This window comes from Mastigoproctus giganteus, chromosome 11 (genome assembly GCF_048544385.1).
Source record: "Mastigoproctus giganteus isolate SK-2022 chromosome 11, ASM4854438v1, whole genome shotgun sequence".
NCBI classification, from domain to species: domain Eukaryota; kingdom Metazoa; phylum Arthropoda; class Arachnida; order Uropygi; family Thelyphonidae; genus Mastigoproctus; species Mastigoproctus giganteus.
The window spans coordinates 40,823,324-40,838,390 of record NC_143585.1 but is presented as its reverse complement, the minus strand read 5'-3'; the positions used below and the strand labels follow the sequence as shown (position 1 = coordinate 40,838,390).

Below are 15,067 nucleotides of genomic sequence, written 5' to 3'. Positions count from 1 at the left end.
AATCAAATGTCCACTTAGTCGTTTTGAATTTCCTTTAGTAGAGACTTCTGAAAAATATTTATAATTCACAAGAAAAATATGAACCACAATCAATTACAATTAAAACAAATGTGATTATAATGCAATATAATTGAATAAAGTATCTTTTCTATACATTAAAATAATTTCCCTCCTAGTGATATTTATTCAACCAATGGGAGAAGAGGGATGCGGGTTATGGTTGTGTGGCTTGTTTAACTGTGGTAAAACAAGCCTGTTTTTAGCATGATCATGCTAGATAAACCTCGTGCACACACTTTATCTAGCATGACCACGCGGTACCATTCTTGATTTCCATATGTGTAACGTACTGATGTATTCATAGCTAAGGAAGAGACACACGCAGTGTCGATAGCTTCTGTATTTTATTATTTTATCAAAAGAAGTGAGTGCAGCAAGCAGGGGCGAAACCCCCTAGTAAAACATTACTTTTGAAAGAAATTAAATGGTAATTGTGAACTACATGAAATTCAGTTTCAAACAATAATTACACTTCCTTTTAAACTTGCTTATGTATAGATATCACAAAACTTGCCCCAAAATAAAAATAAAATCCTTTTCGAATTTATCTTCCTGAAAGAAAATTGAGAAATTATTGCATTTTTTCTGCATTATAATTTGAACTGATTTGTTAGGTTGCCATATTGTAATATCATAGCCATAGTGGATCACAAAAATACAGTTGTTATAAAGTAACAAACATAATAAAACTGATGGGTCACTAAAAAAAAAAAAAAAAAAAAAAAAAAGGTAAAGTGCAGCCATTATCAACCCACTGCAGGATGGAAGCCTCCTCAACAATTCATGCTAAGGGAAATGGACCAGTCTGCCACGCTGGTCCAGTGCGGGTTGGCATATCAACTGTATTCAGCAGTCAGAGGTTCAGAGTTATTTGTTATTGACAGAATCAATACAAAGGGAGTGTGTTATAGGCCTAATGACCCTGATGAGTATAATAAACAACTGTACAGAGAAATAGAGTGGGCCAGTAAATCAGAATGTATTATAATGGGGGTTTTATTTTCCAGATATTGACTGGGATTTGTGTGTTGGTCACTCACATACTAAAATGCTTTTGTGGATTTATTGGACGATTGTTTTTTATAGCAGCATGTTCGAGAGGCAACTAGAGGGAGTAATACTCTTCATCTGATTATCAGTAGTGATTCTTCATGCATCAAGAATCTGCAGATACAGGAACCACTAGGTGGCAGTGATCACAGTGTGCTGAAGTGGGATTTACTCAGAGGTAACTACCATCAGGGGTAAAGGGAAGAGTTTTTGCTTTCATAAAGTTGATTACGGTGGTCTGAGACAGTATTTAAATTCTATACAGTGGGACCAACTGATGATGTTAACAACAGCAAATTCAAAATGGGAAGCATCCAAAGAATTAATCTTGGAATGCTACTAAGCTTTTCATACCAACTAAGAAATATTTTGTTCAAGGTTAAGGCCTAAATGGATGTCAGATGAACTAATAATCCACGTGGTAGAGAAAAAAAAAACGGGATACATATAAATTAACAGGTGACATGGAAGCTTATGATAGATATAAGCTGGTCTGTAACCAAGTCACAAAAGAGATTAGGCAGGCAAAGGCAGATTACAAGAAATCTTTGGCAAAAGATGTAAAGAAAAACAGCAAAGTGTTCTTTAATTATGTAAACTCTAGAAGGAAGGGAAGAATCAGATTGGTCTACTTGATATTGATGGTTGAACTGTTGATGATGCTTCTCAGGTAGCTAACAAACTAAATGAGTATTTTAGTTTGTTAGCTACATTCACACAGGAGTTATTCAGGGAGGGGAATCCAGAGGTGAATTAAACTCTGGTAGTGAGCTAGATGATTTTGTAATAACTGAGAGCAAAGTGGAGGAGAAAACTGTTGAAGATAAACATAAGAAAGGCACCTGGGGTGAATGGGATCTATCCAGTTATATTAAAGGAGGCAACAAAGAAATAAAAAATTATGAGAGCTTCCTTGGACTCAAGGGAGGTACCCATGGACTGGAGATGTGCAAATGTGACCCCAATTCACAAAGGAGGGTCAAAGGATCACACAAGTAATTACAGACCTGTTAGTTTAACTTCTGTTCCAGGGAAATTAATGGAGGCACTGGTTAAAGAAGCACTGCAGGATAATCTAGACAAAACTTCAGTTATAGCTCGGACGCAGCATGGGTTTGTTAAGGGGAAGTCTTGTCTGACCAATTTGATTGGATATTATGATGTGGTCACAAAGGAACTGGATGCAAAGAATAATTTTGATATCATATATTTGGATCTTAAAAGGCTTTTGTTACTGTTGCACAAATTGGAACAGTTTGGCATTGGAGGCAAACTGCTGCTATGGATAAAGGGATGGTTGAGTGGGAGAAGCCAGAGTGGTAATCAATGGACACCGCTCTTTGTGGACTGATGTTATTAGTCCACAAAGTTCAGTCCATCAGGGTTCAGTTTTGTTTTCTGTATTTATTAATGATATTGTCCAGGCTTAATGTCCAAGTTTGCAGATGATACGAAGGTTGGCAGGGTTATTAATGACAGTATGCTGTAGCAACAGGATCTAGAAAAGTTGCGCAGATGGCAGAGAGGTGGCAACTGAATTTTAGTATTGACAAATGTAAAATACTGCATATGGGAAGCAGTAACCCCAGAGTAACATATCAACTGTGTGGTACTACACTGACAGAAAAGTGTAAAGTGTGTTAGTTGTCCGAACTGCACCAGGGGTTCCCCCCCATCTCCGCGTTGTATCCTTTGTAAGTGACACAGAACTGTGTGGAGGCTAGAGATTTGAAAAGTGTGTGGGGAGTGGTCTGTTGTTTTTCTGACCATTTAGCCATTGGACCCCTATTGGGACCCACCGTTGCCCACACTTTGCCACGAGGAGGCAGGTCAGGCACCCAGTAGATTATTTAAGTACTCTGGCAGGCTCCACCACCTAATTTCCCAAGATTTCAGTGGCAAACCTCAAAAAAAAAAAAAAAAAAAAAAAAAGGGGGTGGGGGGGGAGATTGTACACTAGAATTTGGCCGAAATAGATTTACAAGAAAGCAGTAGAATTAAGACGTTGATTAGAATTTGGCAGCATTTTTAAGGGGTGTACTCGGTCAGTTTTGTTAGGGGGGGGAGCTGAAGACTGGGGGAAAACATAGGGACGATGGAGTAGGCATCCCCAAAGAGGTCAATGGAGGGAGACAAGCCCCACTAGGTGAAGTAGTGGGGGGAGGCAAGGAAGGGAGGAGCCAGAGACCTGTCTCCTTCCTCCCCAGGGATGGGGTTTTAAAGGTATCCGGGTTAGAGTACCCTGTTCAGATCACCAAATAGTGTGTCGGCAGCAAAGCCGCAGTATGTCTTCATCGGTGATGGTTGTCAGATCCATCATTGACGAAGATAGGGATTTATTACCTTTGTCACATAGGGATTTGTCACCCCCTTTTAGGAACTGGCTGGATATGAGCAAATTTTCAAGCAGAAAGGAAAACAGGAGGGAAGTCAAGACAGAACAGGCATAAGTTCAGGAAAACTGATCTTGAGAACAAGTGGAGAATTACCACCTGACCTGGAGCTTTCTTAGCATCAGGATTGTTCAAAATCCTTCTGACATCCCTTTGCCAGAAGACCAGAGTGTAATGGAAATGGTAGGAGGTGGTTTCTGAAGATCATTAATACCCAAGTTAGAAGAAAAGTAGGATGCAAACAGGTCAGCTTCATCTTTGGCTGAAGAGGCAGCAGAACCACCAGGTTTTGACAGAGGTGGGAATAGAAATGGGCAAAAGTTGCAGCCAATAGCTTCGGCAAGAGACCAGAATGCTCAACTAAGATTTTAACAGGAAGTCACTAGTTTTCTATCCTTAGCCTGTTCAAATTTATAGATTGGACTGATTAATAACTGATTTACAATTGTTGCAAGCTTTGATGTAGGCAGAAATTGAACCTAGAGATTTGGATGCAAACCAATTGCGATATACAACATTCTTATCTTGAACAGCCTTAACACATTTATTGGAAAACCAGGGTTTAGATGAAGAATGAGATTTTAAAGTGGAGTGTGGAATAAAGGATTTCATCCCTACAAGAATAATTTCACTGACAAGATCTGAGCAAACGTTGACATCAGAAGATTTCAGATTTGAATCAGCAATGCAACCAAGGAAAAGAAATCCCACAGATCATCCCACTTGCATTCATGTCATGCCTAACAACACAAGGTTGAGAATGACTACAAGAGAAAGGCTCCATTGGAGAAGAGACCATCACCAAGTTGTGATCTGAGGTGCCTAGAGGACAATTCACACTGACCATGTACTTGTAAGGATTGTTTCTGAAAAAAAAAAAAAAAAAAAAAAAAAAAGAATGTTGGCTGTGCAGTTAGGATTGTCAGGTTTTATGGTAGGTAAATGAACAATCTGTGTGAAGTCATTTTAGTAACTGAAAACGCCTCAGCATCTCAAGCAGCTGGGTCCGTGTGACTAGAAAAAAGGAAGCCAATTGGAGTTGTGAACCCCACTGTTAGGAAAGTTGGACTGGAGAAAGTTTCAAGGAGAGGAAGTGAAATTCGAAGTGATTAGTGGAGTTGGGAGAACGATAGGGGCAATAGATGAATTTGACAGAATGTGGCAGAGAGATTTTAAGCCAGAGAAGGTGAAAAAGAAGAGATTCCAAATTACTGTCTCCAACAGGGGAATATCAGAGTGGACATATGCACAAGTACCACCACCTTTGAAGCAAAAGGAATTGTACAGCAAATTAGGACAACTGAGATAAGCAGTGGCTGAATCAACCAATAATTGGGATTCTGTCAGAAAAAGAACATGGGGCTTGGCAGACTGCTAAGTGTAAATAGACTTCATTGAGATTGGAACTATTAGTTTGACTATTCATGATGTATTCAGTAGTAAGAAAAGGTCAGAACATGTATAAAGTAATATGGAGAACAGTGCAACAATATACCCAGCTCCTTGATATAATGTGGTTGGGACAATGCACCCCCCTCACCACACACACAACCTTGGCTCCCTCCAATCACTATCTGGCAGAGTAGAGGCAATGAGATTATATAGTTTAGGTTCAGTGGACTATCTAATGGCCAGCCTGCGAAAGCAAATTTTAAGGCTGTCCCTCAAAATGTAAGGAAGATTGGATGTCACCATGATGGCCATCACAACCTCAAGAGACATCAATCACACTGCATGCTGGAATAGATGGGAGGGTTGCTGGAGCTTTGTTCTGGAGACCAAACACAGGTTCCACAACCTCAAGCCTCCACAAAGCAAAGTGGTGGTATTGCACCAGTTGATGAGTCATCCACCACCCAGTATTGCCTAGTAACACAAGAGGGGCAGCATTCCAGATTTTTGTGTGGGTGCCACATCTCGCTCTCTGCTTATGTTGGTTCGCACCTGGGGGGAGGGGGTCACCTCCACTATGCTAGGTGTCGTATTTCAAGATTTCTACATGAGGGTTATTAACAGACCCACCATCGTGAAGGTGCAAGCAGAGGATCTGGCTGTCACAACCGGATTTCGCTGAAATTAGGTCCACTTGACTTGGGTGTCACCTAAATATCAGATCCATTAGCATTTTAGATTCCCAGGTGGCAAGCCCAGCTTGGCATACCCAAGACAGTGACTGTGACAACATCAAGGACCTGTTATTACTTTTCTTCTAAACAACTCATTCTGTACAAATCTCAAGTTTGCCCTGCCATGGAATATTGTTCCTACATCTGGGGTGGTATGCAACCCTCTCTAAGGCTTCTAGACTCCATTCAGTAGAGGGCAGGTAGGTTAATTAATGTCAACCTCTAACAAAGTCTCTCTGCTCTTTCTCATACACGTTCTTTCTGCTGCATGCCTTTTCTATGATACTTCCATGGGCACTGTTCTTTTTTTTTATGAGAACCCCAAACACGAGAGGTATCAGAACCTATAGTACTTAGTACCGTGCTTGGGTTGGAGGTTGAGAAGATGAAAGAAGATATCTGTTGACATTGGACTTGAACTTGTGTAGATTGTAATTTTCAGGAAATACGTATGAAGGAAGGTTGTTCCAGAAAACGGCAGTTGAATGAATAAATGAGGAAGATGAAAAGTTGGTTCTGTGGGTTTGAAGTTGGACAGTAAATGGATGTTGGCTGGTGGCGGCACGTGTTCGGACTGTTTTGAAAGAGAGAGCGGGAATTATAGAAGCCAATTCAGAAGAACAGTGCCCATGGAAGTATCTGTAAAAGAGGCATGCAGCAGAAACAGTGCGTCTATGAGAAAGCGAGTGGAGAGACTCTGTTAGAGATGAATCATTAATTAACCTAACTGCCCTCTTCTGAATGGAATCAAGAAGCCTGAGAGAGGTTTTGGGGGCACAACCCCTAATGTGGGAACAATATTCCATGGCAGGGCGGATTTGCGATTTATACAGAGTGAGCAGCTGTTTGGAAGAAAAGTAACACCGAGAGCGAAAGAGAAAACCAAGTTTTTTAGATGCAGAGGAAGCAATATTTGTAATGTGCTTGTGCAGAGAGATTAGAAGTCAGGATAATCCCCAAAAGAGATATATCCTTTTGCCTAGAAATTGGAGTGTCACTAAAGATAAGCATAGGAGCAGAAGAATCCTTTTTGCGAGATATGACAAGACTGAGTTTTAGAAGGGTTGAAATCAACTAAGTTGTCTTTGCCCCACTGGAGAATTACCTGAAGATCGGCATTTAAGGAATTGGTAGCAGATTTTCGAGAAGTTGAAGCTGATTGAGCAGGACAAGATTTCTCAAAACGGAAAGTTGAATGCAATGTGCTATCATCGGCAAAACTATGGATAGGATTTCAAGTCAATGGAAGAAGGTCATTGATATACAAGAGGAAAATAGTGGGGGAAAGAACTGAACCTTGGGGGACACCGGCATTAGTGGAGAAGTTAGAAGACAGAGAGCCATCTACCATCACCCTCAGTGAGCGATCAGAGAGAAAACTGGATAACCAATTACTAAAAACAGTTGGCAAACCATAAGATGGAAGCTTGTTTAGAAGACCTTTATGACAAACACGATCAAAAGCTTTTGAGATGTCAAGAGCAACTACTTGTGTTTCACCGAACCTTTCCATTGAAGTAGTCCATAAATGGGTAACATAAGCCAGGATATCACCAGTGGATCGACACTGACGGAATCCACACTGGTGATCGTTGATCAGACGGAAGGTTTCTAGGTAGTTTAAGAGTTGGCAGTTAATTGATTTCTCCATTACTTTAGAAAGAGTAGAAGTAATTGCAATGGGACGATAATTGGATGGGAGGGATTTGTCACCCTTTTTAGGAACTGGCTGGATATGAGCAAATTTCCAAGCAGAAGGAAAAACACCTTTGGAATAAGAAAGTGAAAAAAGGTGGCAAAGAATAGGAGTAAGTTCAGGAGCACAGGTTTTGAGAACAAGTGGAGAAATACCATCAGGACCTGGAGCTTTCTTAGCATCAAGATTCATCAAAATCCTTCTGATATCCTTTTGACGGAAGACCACAGGAGGCATTGAATGGAGCGTGTTGGGAATGGTGGGAGGTGTTTTACCAAGATCATTAATACATGAGCTGGAAGAAAAATGGGATGCTAGCAGGTCAGCTTTATCCTTGGCTGAAGTGACAACAGAACCATCTGGTTTGGACAGAGGTGGAAGCAGAGATGGGCAAAAGTTGCGGCCAATAGCTTTGGCAAGAGACCAGAATGCTCGGCTACCATTAGGGCAAGACACAAGTTTTCTACTCTTAGCCTGTTCAAACTCTAGTTTGGACTGATTAATAACTGCTTTACAATTGTTGCGAGCTTTGGTGTAGGCAGAAAATGAAACTGAAGAATTAGAAACAAGCCAATTACGATATGCAACATTCTTCTCTTGAACAGCCTTAGCACATTTATTGGAAAACCAAGGTTTAGATAAAGGACGAGATTTTAAAGTGGAGTGTGGGATAAAGGATTCCATTCCTGCAAGAACAATTTCACTGACACAATCTGAGCAAACGTTGACATCAGAAGTTTTGAAACAGTAATCCGACCAAGGAAAAGAAGAAAAGAAGTCTTGCAGGTCATCCCATTTTGCATTCTTGTAATGCCAAACAACACGTGGTTGGGAATAGTCATGAGATAAAGGTTCCATTGGAGAAGAGACAATCACCAAGTTGTGATCTGAAGTGCCTAAAGGACCTCTCACTTCGACCGTGTACTTAGAAGGGTTGTTTGTGAGAAAAAGATCAAGCGTATTGGCTGTATGATTCGGTTTGTCCGGTATTCTTGTAGGTAAATGAACAATCTGTGCTAGGTCATTAGTAATTGCAAAAGCCTCAGCATCTCGAACTGCTGGGTCGGTGTGACTAGAAAACGGAAGCCAGCTGGAGTTGTGAACATTAAAATCACCAACGAAAATTACTTCACTGTTAGGAAAGTTGGACTGGAGAAAGTATAGTTGCAACGAGAGGAAGTCAAAGAGCTCCAAGTGATTAGTAGAGTTGGGAGAATGGTAGAGACAACAGATGAATTTTACACAATGAGGTAGAGAGATTTTAAGCCAGAGAAGATCAAAGAGAGGAGATTCCAAATTGCCAAGTCTCTGACAGGGAATATCAGAACGGACATATGCACAAGTACCACCTTTGAGGCGAAAGGAATCATACAGCGAATAATTTGGGCATCTGAGATGAGCAGTAGTTGAATCAACCGATAACTGAGATTCTATCAGATAAAGTACATGTGGTTTGGCAGACTGCAAGTGGAAATGGACATCGTTGAGATTAGAATTGAGACCACGTATATTTGTGAAATGAATTAGGAAGTCCTTGGGAGGTTTAGATCTTTTCGCAGATAAGCTTGTTCTATTAGTTTGACAATTTGTGGTGTATTCAATAGTAAGAAAAAGTGAGTGGGACATGCTGTATGAAGTAACGAAATTTTTGGATATGGCGTACATGTGGTAAGAATATACCCAGATCCTTGACATAACATGGCCTCGACAATGCTCCCCGCATACACACTACTCGGACTCCCTCCAGTCACTATCTGGCAGAGTAGAGGTAGCAAGATAATACACTAGCTGATCCGGAAGCCTCCTAGAGAGTTACCAATAGGTTCGGTCCGGTGTACTAACTAGCGGCCGGCCTGCGAAAACCGTTTTAGAGCTGTACCCTCGAAATGTAGGGAATATTGGATCTCGCCACGACGTTCATCATAACCTCAAAAGTCATCAATCATACTGCATGACGGAAGAGATAGGGAAGGGTTGACCGGAACTTAGCTCTAGAGACTAAACATGGGTTCCACCACTTCAAGCCTCCAATAAGCAAAGTGGTGGTATTTCACCGGTTGATGAGAGTCATCTACCACCTAGTACTGCCTGGTAACATAGAGGGGCGGCATTCCTCCATGTGGTGTGGGCGCCACACCTCAACCCTTGCTTACGTTGGTTCACACCTGTGTGGTCACCCACCATGTGCTTGTGCATGGAGGTTATACCCAGGATTACTAACAGTCCCACCATCGTGAAGGTGCAAGCAGAGGATTTGGCTGTCAGAGACCGTCCGGACTTCGCCGAAATTGGGTCCACTTGACTTGAGTGTCACCCGAATATCAGTTCCATCAGCGTTTTAGACTCCCAGGTAGCAAGTACAGCTTGTCTGGCATATCTGAGAGAATGTCTGTGACAACCTCAAGGACCATCTTTTGAACTGGCAGCTATAATTCTGTTTCCCCCTCAAACAAGTCTGAACCTATGCTACAACCAGTCAACATTCATTTACAGTCCAACTTCAAACTCAGAGCCAACTTTTCTCCTTCCTCATTTATCCCTTTAACTGTTGGTTTCTGGAACAACCTTCCTTCACATGAATTTCCTGAAAATTACAATCTACAAAAATTGAAGTCTAACGTCAACAAGAACCTTCTGTCTATGATTGGGTGGATTAAAAAATAAAATAAAATTTTGTGTGCGTGTGCGCACCGAGCACAGATACTGGAAGTTAAGTGAAACTTCTTTAGGTTTTTTTTTTTTTTTTTTTTTATGAGAACCCCAAACACGAAAGGTATCAAAACCTATAGTACTTAGTACCGTGCATGGGTTGAAGGAGAAGTATGGGGAGAGGGGAGGGGGATGCCGGAAACTTTGCTCTAGAGACTAAACATGGGTTTCACCACTTCAAGCCTCCAATAAGCAAAGTGGTGGTATTTCACCGGTTGATGAAAGTCATCTATCACCTGGATCGAGGATCTCGCATGAATTCTGCAGATGATGAATCTGCATGAATGGGAGCCTCGCAGATATGAGACGTTCCGTTACCAAATCTATTTCAGCAAGTGCTGTGGCATCGGTTATTTAAAACCATTTGACTTCGAAAGAGGCATGACAGCTGTCACAGGCTGACAATTGACTTAATTTGGAAATTTGGAAATGTTGTTTGAAGAAGAGCGTAAGCTTGAGCTGCTACAATCTTCACATCGCTTTGAACCAAAGCCGATCACACACAGAACAGACTGCACTGAAATGATTATCCAGGAATGTATGTTTAAACTGTGCATGGATGCTTTGGTGTTTCTTAAAATCCTGTTGCTGCTCCAGCTGTGTATTACATGTTGAACAATTTGATGGAGTACTTATGGCAACCAGTTTTGCGTTCTTTGCTTTTTGTTTACGACTGGGCTTTGAGGACTCTTCATCGTTTTCATTTGCAGTATCAACTTCCATGACTCCTTCCAAATTCACTTCTAACATTTCTGGGGAGATGTAAGGCTCTGAAGATGTGGATGGACCTTCTCCGGCTTCTTTGTTCAACTCCATCGCATGATGTAATTTCATCCGCTGTCGAAACCCTCGTGCCACGACTGGTCCACTGTACGATCAAATCACTTTACGATGGACACTTCATAACAAAATACCGTTCACTATACGATATGTAGTAAACACTGGTCATTGTGATCTCATTTACGAATTAAATTTTAATTCTATTAAAGGCGATTCTAATAAGAAAAAATAGGAGGAATATTATCCACAGGCTATAAAAGTAAAGATATACAGCACAGATTTACACTTTATTACCTTACAAAACAAAATTAAATAATATGTGAAAATCAGAATAATATTTTCAACAGGTTAATAAAAAAAAAAAAAAAAAAAGAAAGGTAAAAAGTCAACTACACTGGGTATTCCCAACTGGTCACCCTCCCAATTACTAACCGAACCTAATGCCACTTAACCCGGGTGATTTCACGAGAATTGAAGCATTTATCCTAGTACGATAGTTGGCTTTCAGAGTGCTGTAAAGCATTTACTTATGGCTACTGTCACATTTTTGTTGCGGTTTTTGTCAATCCACGAACGCTAGTTACTCCATCTGAAAATTGCCTAAAGAAGTTTCACTTCAAAAAACTTAAGTGGGTAACCCAAAAGCCTATTTGGTAACATATGAAACTTAGTAAAAACCAATGGCAAAGTGAACTTGAAGCTTATATATATAATGAAACCCCCAAAGACAAAATGTATAGTACACAGTACCATGTGTGGGTTGCAGGTTGAAATACCTTTTGTGTTTGGGCTTTTCATATACACATTTTTTCCACTGATGGCTTCTTCATTTTACTTAATGTCTTCTCTCTAAATTTTCCTTTGTTTTTGACAGATTTTGCCAGTCAAGCAGACACAAAATCTCACTGGATTTCCAGAATTTTTCTTCTGAAAGTTTCTTATCTATTGCAGTTTTTCATTTTTGGTAATCCTAAACCTGTAGAAAACCAATGCCACTTCGTGTTAACAATTGAATATTAATAATTTAGGTTTTCAGATTGTCTGTATGAAGTATAAATAGATGGAAATACAATAATTACTCCAGCACGGTGGGAAGCATTTCATAATTTATAATGCCGACAGTTGCTGTGGTCATGAGAGTGAACTGAAATTTTACCAGGTTGCAATAGCCATAACATCATACTGCAAAGAGTTAAAATAATTGTCAGTGTTCTGCTGCATGTATTGTGCTGGGAGGGTGTCCTAGAATTACCAAAAACAGACAAGAGGTAGGAAAAAAATATGTACTTACAGGACATCTTCTTGTCCATATACCTGCAAAAATGAAAAGTTATAATGTACATTTTATACAACATAAATATGTAATAATATGCAATCAATTAAAATAAAATTTAAAAGTTCTAAATAAACCTGACTAATAAATTACAGAATCAGATGTTAATGGATATTCATTCAGGAATGGCTTGAAAAAGTATCATGGTGGCAAAATTCAATCATCAGCTAACTTGTTTAAACAATGAATTTATTAACCACTTTATGAATGAATTTATTATTTAAGAATGGCTTATCAAATTTGGACCACATTTGCTATTATATTCAGAATATGGCTAAAACAATTTTAAAATGACTATATTCATGAAGCCAATGCTTCAGTTATCATTGTGGCACGTGTTTATGAAACATGCAAACATAGAATAAGAGGCAAATTTAAAAGGTACCTTCGTAGCCAGGTGGGATGGAGCAAAAGTGCGTAGCACACGCATCTTGATTAGACCGGGGTTCGAGCCCGTCACCACCAAATACGGAGGATTCGGGAAGGTTAGGGATTGCCCACCGCAATATGGCCTTAGTTGCTAATGCTCCTAAAAACCAAATAACAATAACAAAATAACAGCAAATTTAAAACAGTAGGACTCAAAGTCCATAAAGCAGAGAAGTACAAAAACAAAAATGACAAGCCACCTGAGAGTTCTGCGGCATGCTGAAAGTGGGAGTCATGATTAATCACACCGTTAGTTATTTCTCTGATGCATCTTCGGCCAAATTGCAACAGTATACTGCTCAACGCTGTACAAGCGCGTTCAGAAGTCAAGCTCACATTGTGCAGGTAGAAAAAACATACTAACCTGTTGGGGTAAACCATACTTCCTCTGCCTGAAATCAACTAACTACAGCCCAACTGAAGAGCCATTTGAGAATTCTTCTGTCTAAGAATTCAACAGAATCCAAATTCAGACTATTGTCATAAAGGACACCAATAGCATTAGTATTAAAACAGCTGAATGGTGCAAAGCAGCAAAGCTCATGTAGCATCTACAATAAAAAAAAAAAAAAAATAATAACAACAAATAAAATAATCTCCCAAGTTTTATATTTTATTTACCTCTTCCAAATATTTATCTAATTCCTCTTTAAATCTACATAACCCCTCTGACTCCAATTGTTCCAATACTCAATTACTCTTTGAATAAGGCAAATTTCCTTAAACCCAGTCTGCAATTATCTTACCTTCCTTCGGGGGTGGGTTGCCTGTAGTTGGCTCCACATGTTTTTTTTAAATAGTGGTAACACACTATAAATGCCACTGGCCTCAGTATTTATTTCAGTTGTCCTCTAGTTTATAAGCCTGGTTTATTTAACCCTTTCATGGCCTTAAACATCTTAATCAGAAATAATTATTCGATGTAAAGGTTCAGAAATATTCAGATTACAATACTAAAGTCATTTTCTGAATGAGTAGCTCTACACAAACAGTTCTCCATTATACCTTTTCAAACAATTCGACTGATATCTTTCCTGAGGGTCTTCGAACCCCAATACAGTATTTAAGATGTGGCATGGCTACTGATTTGTATAGCAGGATAACTTTCTTAATCCCTACAAGTAAAAATTCCTATAAGCATTGATAATCCACCCCCCAAACACTTTCCACGTTGCCTTAGTATATTTTGTCAATAGCATTTCATAGTACTACATTAAAACTACAAGATATTTGTAATCTTTAAAAGCAATGAGTGCACCACTACATCCCCAAGAGTATAATCTGGGATTAATAACTTCAAATAATAACAAAAAATATTCCAAAATAAACTAGCTTATATAAAAGTACGTTCCAAACCTACACCAGTTCCTTGATCACACAAAAGACAAAGGGTCACCTTAACTCTGTTTAACCAGACCTGTCTTTAAATGACATTCAATGACAAAAATGTCAATACTTAAAATTGACAACTAAAATTTCTTACTGGAGAGCAGTGCAGCTAGTGATATAATAAGCAGTGAGAATTTCCAAGTCTAATAGATTAATGGCAGCTATAAGCAGAGATGAAACTGGTCCATGCAATACTTTTTTGTATCCATAATTCACAATTCTTAATCTTAAGAATTATCATAATTCTTAACTGCATTAAGAATCTGCAGGTGAAAGACAGTGAGTGGCAGCAATCACAGTGTACTACTGTGGAATATAATTAGATGTAACTACTGTCAAGAGTAAAGGGAAAGGCTTTTGCTTTCATAAGGGTAACTATAGTGGTTTCAGACAGTTTTTAAATTTTGTGCAGTGGGCCCAACTGATGATGTTACCATCAGCAAATTCTAAATGGGAAGTATTCATGGTGGAAGTAATCAAAGAAGATACTACTAGACTTTTCATACCAATAAAGAAATACTGAGACACATGGCAGGGAAGAGAGCATGGGATTCATATAAATTAGTCAGTAATTAAATCACAAAGGGGATTAGGCAAGAGAAGTATTGGACAAAGAAAAACAGCAAAGCCTTCTATGCACATATTAACAGTAGAAGAAACGGGCTGAATAACATTGGGCCACTTGATGTCTATGGGTTAACAAGTTGCAGACAAATTGAATAGGTATTTTGCAACTACATTCACACATGAGGAATTCTTTAGGGATGGGTATGCCAGAATTTATCCAACTCTAAAGATGAGCCAAATAACTTTGTGATAACCGACAGGAAAGTGATGAAATTGTTGAAGATGGACATCAAAAAGGTACCTGGGGTGGATATCTACCCGATTATATTACGGGAAGCAGAACAGGAGGTAAGCAAACCATTAGTACCCTTGGATCCAGGAGAGGTCCCTATGAACTGGAGTTGTGCAAATGCATACCCAATTCGTAAAGGGGGAACAAAAGGTGACAAGTAATTACACACCTGTTAGCTTAACTTAACAGGTGCAATGTTAAGTTAAGCTAATAGGTAAAATGGAATCACTGGTTAAAGAAGGA

The 15,067-nt window shown here is 39.5% G+C and overlaps 1 protein-coding gene across 1 annotated transcript in view; it reads right to left on the bottom strand.

Annotated features, from left to right (window-relative positions):
* The window catches only part of SNRPG (small nuclear ribonucleoprotein G), a 46,027-nt gene that overhangs the window by 11,018 nt on the left and 19,942 nt on the right, over nucleotides 1-15,067 (bottom strand). Inside the window, exon 2 of the mRNA XM_090384233.1 lies at nucleotides 12,106-12,128. Within this exon, the coding sequence (XP_090240359.1) occupies nucleotides 12,106-12,128 (23 nt within the window). The remainder of the gene's footprint in view (nucleotides 1-12,105; nucleotides 12,129-15,067) is intronic.